General features: G+C 55.1%; 4 protein-coding genes across 4 annotated transcripts; 1 reads left to right on the top strand and 3 right to left on the bottom strand.

The window, feature by feature from the left end:
* Positions 1 to 1071: 1071 nt before the first annotated feature.
* On the bottom strand, positions 1072 to 2690 carry MRS44_003104 (uncharacterized protein; the record flags this gene model as incomplete). The annotated part of the gene is made up of 4 exons (XM_046268324.2): positions 1072 to 1268; positions 1340 to 2152; positions 2211 to 2399; positions 2669 to 2690. The coding sequence occupies 4 exons, from the start codon at positions 2688 to 2690 to the stop codon at positions 1072 to 1074; spliced, it is 1221 nt and encodes a 406-aa protein (XP_046137214.1).
* A 1504-nt stretch (positions 2691 to 4194) lies between these two features.
* MRS44_003103 (uncharacterized protein) lies at positions 4195 to 6372 on the top strand (the record flags this gene model as incomplete). Its single annotated transcript, XM_046275292.2, has 2 exons — positions 4195 to 5991; positions 6046 to 6372. The coding sequence occupies 2 exons, from the start codon at positions 4195 to 4197 to the stop codon at positions 6370 to 6372; spliced, it is 2124 nt and encodes a 707-aa protein (XP_046137213.1).
* A 725-nt stretch (positions 6373 to 7097) lies between these two features.
* MRS44_003102 (uncharacterized protein) lies at positions 7098 to 11692 on the bottom strand (the record flags this gene model as incomplete). The annotated part of the gene is made up of 3 exons (XM_046275291.2): positions 7098 to 7712; positions 7767 to 11198; positions 11255 to 11692. The coding sequence occupies 3 exons, from the start codon at positions 11690 to 11692 to the stop codon at positions 7098 to 7100; spliced, it is 4485 nt and encodes a 1494-aa protein (XP_046137212.1).
* A 71-nt stretch (positions 11693 to 11763) lies between these two features.
* Positions 11764 to 12214, bottom strand: MRS44_003101 (uncharacterized protein; the record flags this gene model as incomplete). Its single annotated transcript, XM_065623093.1, has 2 exons — positions 11764 to 12113; positions 12163 to 12214. 2 exons carry the CDS (start codon positions 12212 to 12214, stop codon positions 11764 to 11766), a joined length of 402 nt encoding a protein of 133 aa, XP_065479165.1.
* Between the last annotated feature and the right edge of the window lie 214 nt (positions 12215 to 12428).

The raw sequence follows: 12428 nt of genomic DNA, 5'->3' as shown, positions 1-12428 counted from the left end.
GTCGCCTCTTTTCCCTCTCCTTCCTACTTTTCCTTTCTTTTTTCTCATTTTCCCCTTCTCCTTGAACTCTTTTCCCAAACCCGAGTCCCATCTTAGCTCTCCTACCTCTCTCCTCCCCCAGGTCCTTAAGTCAGAAGCTCAGCAAAGCTCCATTACCCACCAGCCCAACCCAAGTCTAGCTCCCGTCTCGAGCTACAGTATAAGGGGGTCAAGCTTGAAGCTCCCCCCGTCAATGCACAATCCCGTCCTCCTAAATCAAACATTTGCTGTCCAGCCTGATGCTTACTTTTCGCCGCAAGGCAGCCTCTAGGACTGACTAGACGGACGCCTCGTCTGCTTTTTTTCTCCCCAACCTCATAGCCCGCCTTGGGCCGCCTCGTCACAAATCACACGCCGTCAGGGGCCGGCCGGGAGGGGGCACAACAAGGCGACTCTGCCCGAGCTGGCGAATTGGAAGCCCCTGGCCACGCATTGTGCATCAGATCCCCCTTCCTCCATGACGAGACCTTGCTCGCTCCCGTCACTCACTCATCGCCTTCAGAGCAACTATCCATCGGATCGGCCTTGTGGCCTCCCGCCACAGCACGAGCAGGGCAGCTCCCATCAGTCATCAAGTCACTCACTGTCCCTTATCTCAGGCACTTGCCTCGTTTTGCATCCACATGACGATGCCCCTCATCCAGGTCCTCCACCGGACCCCTTTGGGTCTTGTTCTCACTCCTCTTTCTTGTGTGCATGCTTCAACCAAGGCCTCCTCAAGATCACTATCCAACGAGGCAGTCAACAAGACAATGGCAGAATCAGGGGCTTGGTCAGTATAAGGCTGTTTTGGGCTTCTATATACCTCCCCGGGCTTCCCCAACCATCTAACTAACATGTTGGGCGTGATATTTCGAATGTCGAACGTCCCCGTTAACTTTCCAAAGGTTTGCGCTGGAAAGACTCTTCCTCGAATAGCCCCGTCCGACAAAGGCATGATCAAAGACCCGACCTGTTGACATGCATGCTGATATCTTGCGCCTCTTATCCTCGGATCGTAGGTCATCAACATCTCCGCTCTTGCCATTCCATTTACTCGGCATCAGCCTCGCCCTCCTTCTTAGCGGCCTTCTTCTTGGGCTTGCTCTTCTTCTTGCCCGTGTTTCGGGCGATGGGCTGCTCCAGGATCTTGAGAACCTCCTCATCCTCGATCTTCTTGTCTGACTGGTACTTCTCCAGGTTCAGGGGAGGGGGTCCACCCAGCTTGGTAATGCCGTTCTTGGTGATGGCTGTTTTTCAGGTCAGCGTCAGGGGCTTCACAGTGGCTATCTGGCGTCTCTCGATTCAAGAAAATACTAACCAATGGTGGTGAGGTATCGGGCAACCTGGGCGTTGTCCTTGTCGCCAACGAGCTCGTACTGGCGGAAGACGTTACCACGGACACACTCGACGACGCCAGACTTAGCATCACGCTCATCCTCAAGCTGTCGCAAGCTGAAGGGGAAAGTTCCAAACTTCTTCTGGACCTCGGAGAGGATCTTGCGAGAGGTAGGTCGCTTGAGGCCGTAGGTCTGGTTGGTACGGCGGTGGAGGGTGGGTCGCTGGTCGATACTCTTGACCTTTCCGGAACCTAGACTGACACCGACCTCGACACCCCAGACCTCGCTGATCTCGGGGGTACCGTCGCCCTTGGTGCCCTCGGCGGGGGCGAGGACAATCTTCTTGCTGCCCTCGATCTCGTTGCGGTCAAACAGCCACGAGGTGGTGCTCTCGACGAGGTTTACATCGTAGGCCTTGGTGACCTTCTCCAGAAGGCTGGTGATCTTGGACTGGGTAGGGGCCTTCTGAGCGGCAGCCTTGGCCTTCTCCTCGTCGGTTCCCTGGGCCAGGAGGCCAGGAGGGATCATGAGTCGCAGGAGCAGCTCATTGACGTAGTAGTTGGCCAGGATCAGATCGGCGGTGCGGCCAGTGACGGGCTCTCCGGCCTTGTCCTCGGGGGTAGCGACGACAGTGTCGCAAACGATGGAGCCGAAGCCATCGATCTGGGCACCGAGCTGGATCTTGATGGGCTCTCCCTCCTTAATCTCGATACCGGCCTCAGCCTCGTCGGAGGTAAGGGGAGTGTAGGGAGTGACGTAGGACGCGGGGGAGACCGTGGTGGGGTGGGAGAAGCCTAAACGGCGTCAGTGATGCTGTACGGGCGGGAGACGGGGGAGTTTTGGAAGACAGACCCTTGTTGATCTTCTTGCCTCGGTAGACCTTGGCAATCTCCTCCTCGATCAGCTTATCACCCTGCTGGCAAATGTCGACAATCTTGGCGCCGGGGACGACAAGCTTTGAGACCTCGGCCAGGACCTTCTCCGAGATCTGGGCAGCAGTCTTGTACTTGGTGAGAGTGTCTGGGTTAGCCAGAGTATAATCTGTAGAGCGGCATCAGCATCAGTGTCATTGTCATTAGACAGGACTCGACATCTCAAGCGAGGTCATCGTGGGGCAATGGTGACGAGGGCATTCGCAAGAATGGGTTGTTGTTATGGCGGGGCAGCCAGCAGCTGAGCAAGCGAACGGCGAGGGGCAGCGCCAACGCCAACGCCAGAGCTACAGCAGGCGAGCTCCCGCAGAGGAGCTCTCGATGTGCGCGCCATTGGATGTCGAGCAGGGCAGAACAAGATAACACAGGAAGACTTACCGATTTCCTTGTTGTCCGACATGGTGGGCAAAATTGTTCAGGTAGGTTGGTTGGTGAGAAGGGTGAAGAACTACGAATGCTGGGGGAGTGTGGACGACGAAAGCTCGACCAAGTCGCACGCACGCACAGAAATGGAAGCGGGGGCCCTGGGACTGGGAGCTGGAAGGAAGGGCTTCGACGACAGGGTTTTAGTGGAGGAGGGGCCCAAGATGGATGGACTGCATTCGAGGGTGGATTATTGCTATTTAACTGTATGATTTATGGTGATTTCTCGCTTTGATCAAGTTGGCTAGCGCTTGCTTTTAGTCTCTGTAACCCATGCCTCCCCTCGGGTTGCCCCGATGTTCATTGCTGGTGGTGAATCCTGGTGTATTATGTCTGGGTTGTGTGCGTCTTTGTGTGCGCAAAAGCAAGCGCCACTTGCTGCAGAGCGTGATGGTCAACAGGTCAACAACACGTCATTCCAGTTGCCCAGAAACCATTTAGTACCTGGGGAATTTTCAAAATAAGTGCGCCTTCTGCTTGCAGCTTGACCTTTCTCGGAGACGGCTGCACACAGTCACTTTTTTTTTCACTCTAGTGAAGAGTATTCGGGCCTCGGTGTTGAGGGGCTCAGGAACTGTCGTTACTGATAATGACTTCATCCAGCCCTATTTTCCGTCTTGGGCAATTGGTCACTCCCGTCTGCCGGGGCTAATTTTAGCTACCCTACACTTTCACATGTGCCCACGATTGTGACATACGAGGGCTCTCTCGGGGCTGAAAACTGCCATTGGGTATGAATTTGTACGTGTTTCTGTGTTCTTCCTGGCTTGGAGACACTTTTTCTCGGCTCTGTGGATTGAATGTTGCTTAAAATTCAATTACACCGTTTGAGCCAAGGCACGCTGTTGTAAGTCGACCAAACGGAGGCGGGTTGCGCCACATCTGCTTCTCCAGTAGTTGACCAAGATTGCTGCATACCCGTTCTTAATCAAACAACACCTTCAATGGGATATTACATTGCACCAAATAACTAAAATGATCCCGCGCATGGGGATAACTCGATGGCCATTTATTAAGAATCGATTGTGAAAGGAAAGGGGTTGCCAGTCTCGCGCTCATTCGCAAGCCACACGTGGCGCAGCAAGGTCACTCTACATACCAACCACCACAGCAGGGGCTCCGCAGAGGTACCTGTACAACAGACCAAAGACACTCTCTGACTGATCCAGCAAACAGGAGGCTTCGCGCGGCGCGGCAGAATCCTCCCGACCTGCACCTGCGCCTTCCGCCTGGCTAGAAACAAATCCTCAACTCAACTGAAGCCTCAAGCCTCGCGCCTCGCCTCGCCTCGACCCCAGCGACTTCATCCATCCCCACCCCAACCAACGTGGCATCCTCGCCGCTGACGATCCCTCTACGAGCCCCTCGACGTGTCGCGCATCCTGTTTCAACCCATCTCAATATTTTGCCTTGCTTTGCTGCCTCCGTCGCGGCCATTCCGTTGCGCCGTGACCGCGATCCGCGCCCCGTGAGCCTCGAACATGGCTGCTCAGCCCTCCACTTCTACGGCGCCGGCCACGGGCCCGGCGTCCACCGCGACCTCGGCCTCCGATAGGGATGCATCCGCTGCATCGTCGAGCAAGATGCCCGTGCGGACAAAGGAATCCTATGATAAGCTCACGGTTGAGCGGTACATCACCCGTGATGCCATCGCCGCCGCGGCGCTCGGGAGTCAGCTGGACCACACCCGAAAAATAATGGCCGACACACGCGACAAGATTCAGGAGTATCGCCAGGTTCGCACCGATTATCGCCAGTGGTTCCCGCCTTCACGGCTCTACGGCGAAGGCTACAATGGCTTCGCCAATGGATACACAGAGAACCACGGACCCTCCAGGATCATCTATCCCTCCCAGAAGCCCCGACCCGGCCAACGGACCACGCCTCCCCTAAAGTACAAGCGCAAGGATATGCTCAAGCAGGCCGAGCAGCACGAGGAACTGGTACCCCTGCGGCTGGAGGTCGAATGGGATAAGATCAAGCTGCGCGACACCTTCACCTGGAACCTCCACGAGCGCCTGTTGGGAGTCGAGCTCTTCGCCGCGCAACTCGTCGAGGACATGGGTCTCAAGCCTCCTGCATCTCACCCCGTCTACGAGCAGGTGGTGCACCAGATGCGCGAGCAGCTGAACGATTTCTATCCCTTCGTCTACTCGGAGGAGGACGCCCTTGACCCAGAGCTGCCCTACCTGGCGTACAAGAACGACGAGATGCGCATCCTCATCAAGCTCAACATCACCATCGGCCAACATACGCTCGTCGATCAATTCGAGTGGGAGATCAACAACCCTTCAAACTCGCCCGAGGAGTTTGCTGCCAACATGGCAAGGGACTTGTCGCTCTCAGGAGAGTTCACAACTGCTATTGCGCACTGCATCCGAGAGCAAACTCAATTGTTCACCAGGAGCTTATACAGTGTCGGACACCCCTTCGACGGACGGCCGATCGAAGATCCCGACCTGGTTGGCGCCTTTTTGCAGACCCCTCTACCCTCCGTCTTCCGACCTCAACAGCAGGCCAAGGAGTACGCCCCTTACCTATACGAGCTCAGCGATGCCGACCTGGAACGAAACGAGACGATATTCTCACGCGAGCAACGCCGGCAGAAGCGGTCCATCAACCGAAGAGGAGGTCCACAACTGCCTGACCTCAGGGAACGGCAAAGGACGATCCGCACTCTCATCGTGTCGTCCGTCCTGCCCGGAGCCGCGACTAGCATTGAGGAGAGCCGGCTGTATAAGCGGGCTGCTGGGCCTCGGACGAAACGTGCGGTACGCGACGGCGAGATCTCTGACTCAGACGACAGTGAAGACTCGGCTCCTGATTCTCCTGCTCCATCACAAATTACTGGCGGCACTGCTAGAACACGCGGCATGCGCGGCGCTGCTTCGGCGGCACAGCAGAGGATGGCCAACCTGGGCCGCTCCGAAACGCCCGAGGCCAGCGCCATCACACATCACCACGAAACCAGGACGTCCCGTCGGTTCCGTGAGGAGACGGAGGAGCCAGCGCATCTGATTGTCACGCTCAAGCTCAACCGGGAAAAGCTGAGGAGGCTCATGAACCGCGACTATCGCGATCTAAGGACGCCTTCTCAGACACCAGTCCCCTTCCCCCGTGCCCCTAGCGCTTCTGCTTCTTCAAGATCTATGCCACCGCCGCCATCTACACCATCTGGCTCCACCCCCCAGGCGCATCCTACTTCGACATATCCTCCAGGCCAAATAGGCCGACTACCAGCACCACCGCCTGTTCCTGGGCAGGCCCATCCCCCAGCGGTAAGCTCCCCCAGTCTATAGCTAATCACCAACTGAGCTGACTGAGCCCCTTAGCCCCCGCCGCCTGAGTGGCTTGTCAACGCCCTCAAGGAATTAGAGAAGACATACAACGAAGGTGACAGATTCGAGGCCATCATGAAATACTCCTACCTCGACCCCGTGACGGAGCTCCCCGTACAGAACCAACCTATGCCCGAGGGCGTTAGGTACGCCTGGCTGCCGCGCATCCGCTGCCTGGACTGTACTACTAAGTTGTATACACCCGGCCCTGATATGACGGCCCAGAAGTTCGAGGCTCACCTGAAATTCTCGGCGCACAAGAACCAGGTTCGGCAGCGTCTGGCGCGGGAGGCAGCAGCAGCGTCGGCGTCCAAGTCTTGAGAAAGCGAGCTGGCACATTCTTAGCACAGGTCTTGGCAGTCTTCTCATGTCGACGCATTTCACCCCTTGGGGGCTGTTTCTTGGGTCATGTTATTCCTAGACGAACTTGGGGCGTTGTTCCATCTTTTTTCTTCTTTGCTTTGCGTCAGACTCAAAGTATCGAGTATCTTTTATCGCTGTACATACGACTCCCGGTCCAGAGGGAGGGAGAGAGAGAGAATGGGAATGGGCTGAACGAAGCGGCCTCTCTCCCTCGAGGTTGGTCTAGTCATGGAGTCTTGATCTTGGAGAAATAGGGGCGGTAAAACCACTGTATAGCTAGGATAGGGGAATGAGTGAGAGATATCAATACGAGAGCGATTGCTTGCCACCTAGAATTTGAGCTGTGCTAACTCGGTTCGTACCTACATTGTCTTGTTCATTGATCAGCCATCACGTACGACGGACAGTTTCAAACGAGCCATGTATAATCAACGTGTTCGCACGCATTGCTCGAGTCCCGTGTGAGTGGGTATATGAAAGGATAAAAAATACAGAGACAGCCTCAAGACTCCCTTCCTTGCCCGGCATCACAGGTAATTCAACACCCGCCTCCCATTCATTCACAACTGGCCCGGCTATCATAACCATTCTCCGGCACACCTATATAGAAGTAATTGAAAAAAGACAACACCGCGTATCCATTGTTTCCCGTATTTTCGTCACCCTGCTCTCGATTTCCCCTGTTACTCTTCGTCATCGTCGACATCCATCTCGGCCGACTCCTTGCCTCGCCGACTCCTCGTCGACCGTGTTGGACGCTTAGCCTCGGTAAGGACACTAGCCTTGACAGCTGGTTTGGCAGTAGTCTTGGTCCTTGACGCGAGAGTAGCCGTCTTTCGCCCGTTGGACTTTGGTGGCTCGGGCTCATCCACCTCCATTTCAGGGGTTTTGTTGTCGTCGTCATCCTCCTTTTCAGGCTCTTCCTTGTCTGATTCTGCGCCACTCTCCTCAGCTTGTTCTTCTGAAGGGGCATCAGAAAGCTCCGACTCAGCGTCTGAGCCGGCTTCATTATCATCTCCGCTGCTGTCGCCCTCATACTGCCATGAGGCAACACCCTCCAGCATCTCGGCCTCATCTTCATCATCGTCTCGCTCCGTGTACACTGACACCTTGTGAGCTCGACCACTGCGACGGCGCTCCGAAGGCGGCGGTGAGTCTCTAGATGGCCGAGGCTTCCTAGACTTCGATACCTTCTTTGCCTTGGGAGTCTTGGGCTTCTTCTCCCTGCTCGCCGCCTTGGACTGTGTCCTCACCCTTTTTGCTGGTGGATCTTGCCTTTCACTCATAGACTTCCGCTTCTAGGCGAGATGTTAGCAAGGTCTCTCTCTGGCCGAGATACGAGGGACACAAACCTTCTTACGATCGAGAGCTCTGATGAGGTCGTCAAGCTTCTCATCCAGCTCATCTGGGATGTATTGCTTCTTTGCAATCTCTCTGGCTTCCTCGTTTGATGTCAAGGCCTGGACGAGCCCCTGAGGCATACCAACCTTGGCTGGATAAGCCTGAAAGACCCAATTCTTCTTCTCTTGCCACTTGCGGGTTACCGCAGTCGCGAGATCCGACAACACATACAGCCTCTCGCTCGCCTCGGGCGTGATGGCGTCCCTGGTCTGCTTGACTCGCTCAGCGTACTTGTAAATCAGGGAGATGTTCTCCTCGGTCGCGCATGTGTTGAGGTAGAACAAGAAGTAATTGGCAAAGTCGGCCAGATCATTGACGTCTGAGCTGTAATCGGGATGATGTGCCAGTAAAGGAATGAGCCGGCTCATGATGGACTCAAGCACTCTTCTCTTGGCCTCGGCCAGACTCCGAGCTCGCGATCTGAGCCATGTCTCAACGCGGCTCTTGAGCTCAACCGCTGGCTCAAAAGCAGCCAGGAAAAGGATGGCGTAGAACCTCCCAGGTAGTCGTCCTCGACTGAGATAGTTTTGCAACTTCTCCATAAAGAAGCGGCGGACCTGCAGCTCTGTGTCTTGTATGAGTTCAGCAAGCTTGTTGAAGCTGGCATGATCAAACAGCTCGTCGTAACGCTTGACGGTGCACATCTTGAGGACAAGTAGGCCCGCAAGAAGCCTGAGACGCTTCTTGTGAGCTAACGGAGTGTCCTTGACCTTGCAGAACTCTCCCTCATGAACCAACAGGTCCTTGAGAAGCTTGAAGACGGTCTTGACTCGTTCTGTGTCGGGATCTTCCTGGGTTGCGAGTGCCTGGTTGACCAGTGTCCTCAGCGACAGAATCTTGGCCTGAAGCTCCTCATTCATGTCGGCGTCCTCAACCCAGGAAACCTCGGGGTTTTCATCCTCGGTGCGGACCTGACGTAGGATCTTCTGGATGGTCAATTCGTTAATGGCATCGTCAAAGTCGACAGTGACAGTTGGTGCCAGGCGTTCCAGCTGGCTGACTGCAGTCAGCTTATTGAGAAAGTGCGGCGAGCCATAGTCGAGGTCCTTCATGACCTTCTGTATAAGATTGGTGGCTGTAACCTTGCTCTTGTCGTCGTTCCTGGCAAGCAGAATATTGACAGCATACTTGGCAGTCCTGGCCGGTGTTCCATATAGAGCGTAGTCCATGAGCACCTGGATGAACTTTCGATCATAGGTGATGTCTTTGGGGTATCTTTTGGAGAATGAAGAGTACGCCTTGAGAATGTCCACCATACCCGGGTCATTAGAGCGGGTTTCTGATGGCACTTGGTCAATGATCTCCTTTCGCAGGGTTTCCGAGTGAGCCTTGAAAAGGTCGGGGTTCCTCTGCGAAATGTCGTTGAGAACCTCGTGGGCAACAGCGGCGAATCCGCCCTTGTCGTTCTTGGAGTAATCCATAATCGTTGCCAGATGGCTTCGGTTATACATCAGGGAACCAGAGCGGTATAGGAGTGGAATGAGCGTGTCTAGACAGCCTGCTGCTGATGGGCTCGCTTGGATCCTGCCAAACATCTCATTCATTGACCTTCGCACAGCCAAGAAGTCGCTGTCAGAGCTGATTGTCCACTTGACCAGCTGGTAACAGCGGCGATCGTTGAACTTGGCAAACTTTTGGAGATCGCTGCGAACCTTGAGGGGATCGGGGAGGAAGGTACCAAACCATTGATATGTCTTTTCCAAGACCTTCTGGACCTTATCCTCGTTGGCGTGACCGACACCGCCGTTGTGTGCTTCACATTGCTGGATGAAGACTTCGACGCCCTTGGCAACTTGTGGTTGACGGGCCTGCATGGCGAAGAATGCCTTCTTGGCGGGAGCATCGAGAAACTTGAGCATAAGGAGAATTCTCTCGGCTCGAATCTTGTCTTGATCTGCCTGGCTGCCACCAGTCTGCGACTGCGACTGAGACGAAGCCTTTGCCGCCTTTCCACCCTTAATGATGGGATACTTGAGAGGGATCAGACATTCGAACATGACGCGATCCAACAAGACGTTTAGATCGGGATCGTTGGCATAAAACGCGTTGATGATGCGAGAGGGCACTCCACTCAGACAAGTCGTGACGGCCTCCTGGCCGTCAGCTATCTCGCCTGAGCCAACTGCCCAGAGCTTTCCCAGTAGGACCATGGCATCCACTCGTACGGCGGGCCTTCGATCACGGCAGCGGTCTGCAAGACTGGCGAAGATAGAGCCGGCCTTCTCCACGCCGCCAATGACTCCCAGCTTCAGAATGATGTCGCGGAAGTCGAATAGCTCGATTGCCTTGACGGCGGCTAGACGAACCTTCTCCTCGCTGTCATTGAGCTTGTCGCTAAGGGCTTTGACGAGTTCAAGCTCATCTTCCCTGCTCAGACCAATGCCTCCGGCAGACGTGGCTAGGATGTATCCTGCGGCCGTTACCCAGGCTGCGCGGATAGTGCCAGTCTTGTCGTTTCTTCTCCCCACAAAGTTGCGGTAGGCGGTGTGATGAGTCTGGGCAAAGGAGTGCGGTGAGTAGGGCTTTGTCAAAACATTCTCAACTGCTGGAGCTGGCCTTTCGTCCAACAGCTTCAGAGGAGGGTACGCTGCCGGCTCCAACACAGGAGCCGGTGGAGGCCCAGCTACACCGATCCCTGAGATCATATCACCAATGGTCTCGGTTGCAATCTGGCGAAGGTATACGTTGTCGGCAGAAAGCTCGGCCTCAATCTGTGGAACGACGCTGAGAAGAACTGCAGGAGCAGCTCGCCAGAGCTCGCGAATCAAGTTGTGGGCCTGGTCAAGACTCTTCAATTCGGAACTCGACGGGCCCTGGGCGGCATCCTCGTCGTCGTCGTCCCCTTGTCGATGACCGTTGGACTTGGTCGCGAAGCTGGAGGCGTTAAGAATAACATCGCTGAAATATTGGCTAACATAACGGGCCATCTTGTCAGAACATCCATTGCAGATATTCTTGGCCATGACATATGCTGGTGGCTCGGTCTTGATGAGAAGGGTGGATTGGTTTCCATTCTGCTCTCGACTGCGCTTGTCTTTAGAGGGGCCGGCTCTCAAGAACTGGCTGATGATGATGTCGACTACATCGGCTGATACGCTGGCTGATTCATCAATCAATTGCATCAGCATCTCTGTCAGATGAATCTCGACATCCTTGGCGACCTGTTCTTCAGTGGCGGGCTTGGATCCAGATTTTGATACACCATCGAATGTGGTCTTGAAGAGTTGCTTCATGAGGCCATCGCCGCCAGAGATGTCCTGAACGAGCAGGATACTCTTGACATCGGTCAGGGATGTCAGAACATATTTGTGCTGGCTGTCGTAGGGGTTCGTGGGGTTATGCAAGGCAGGCAAAATGACGTTTATGAAGAGAGAAAACATGGACTGGGAATCGTGTTAGCTTCCATCTGTCCCCAGGTTATACTCCAGAAGAAACCCACCTGGAGCTGGTCGTCCGAGTAAGGGGCGTCAGGGACGAAGAGCCGTAGGATGTCGACGAGGCAGCAGGCAGTGTACGCCTTGACTCCCTGATCCTTATGCTGAATCAAGTTTCGATGCCCGAGGTGTTTAGCGACATTCTTTAGAGAATCGAGGTCGGTGGCGCCTTGGTCGAGCTCGGATAGTTCTTTCGATAGGGCTTCAAGACGCTTAATCAAGGTGGCCGTTGGAATTGGCTTGGCTGGTCTCCACGAAAGCTCCTGATCGAAATTTAAACTTCGCAACTCGACTTCTTCGTCATCGTTTTCCGATACCTGGTCGCCCTCTTCAGGAGCGGCCTCTTGCTCTTCCTGTTCTTCTTGATCCTGCGCCATGACCTCTTCTTCCTCCTCCTCCACCACCTCGACGGGCTTTTGAGCGCGCGCGCGACGACGCGCCATGATGCGCTACCTGGGGATTGTCGCTAGAAAAATAGACCGACGAGGCCAAATGGCAGGGCTTTTCGAGGCGGTCAAGGCACGGCCTTGATCTGCGGCGGGTTGAGGTGACGAAATGCTTCGAGTCGTACTTGGTTGCGGAGGCGGAAGCGGAAACGAGGGTGGTGCGCGACAGCAGGGTCACCACATGGCATGCGCACTCGCAAGGGGATACTCTCGGTCGCTAAGATATACTCAGCACGAAGCGCCCGATGACGGACTCGAAGACGGCGGGATTGAGCGTCGTGGGGGACAGCTCGGGCAGCTTTGATTGCGTGCGATGCGAAAAAGGTGAACTGAATGTGAAGGTGGGAGAGAGGGAGACTCTTCCAATGTGATAAGCGGAGGCGTGTTCCGTGTGCCGTGCGTGTGCGCGACGCGCGACCTGACCTTAGTAGCAGCGCCCAAATGCAGCTACAGCTAATGGCGCGGACCAGCTCCCGTTCCCGTTTGCCGCCTGGAGCTGCCCCGGGCCTGCTGGCGCATTTTTAGTGGACCCCGCCAACAAGGTAACTGAGAGCTGATTGTTCCGGATAGCTGCATAATGGCATCTGCTATCGAGAGCTGTTCTCATCTCTCAACTGGCTATCATCCACGTCATTCCTGGGTCAGTCAATATGCACTCTTTGTAAATGGCATCTGGAAGGATTCGAGATTACTCGGTTCAAGCCTATAAGTAAAACAGTGGCTAATTGCATTC

This window comes from Fusarium solani (genome assembly GCF_023522795.1).
Source record: "Fusarium solani strain SB1 chromosome Unknown bctg00000001, whole genome shotgun sequence".
NCBI classification, from domain to species: domain Eukaryota; kingdom Fungi; phylum Ascomycota; class Sordariomycetes; order Hypocreales; family Nectriaceae; genus Fusarium; species Fusarium solani.
The sequence above is the reverse complement of the archived record's forward strand: the minus strand, read 5'-3'. Positions and strand labels throughout refer to the sequence as shown.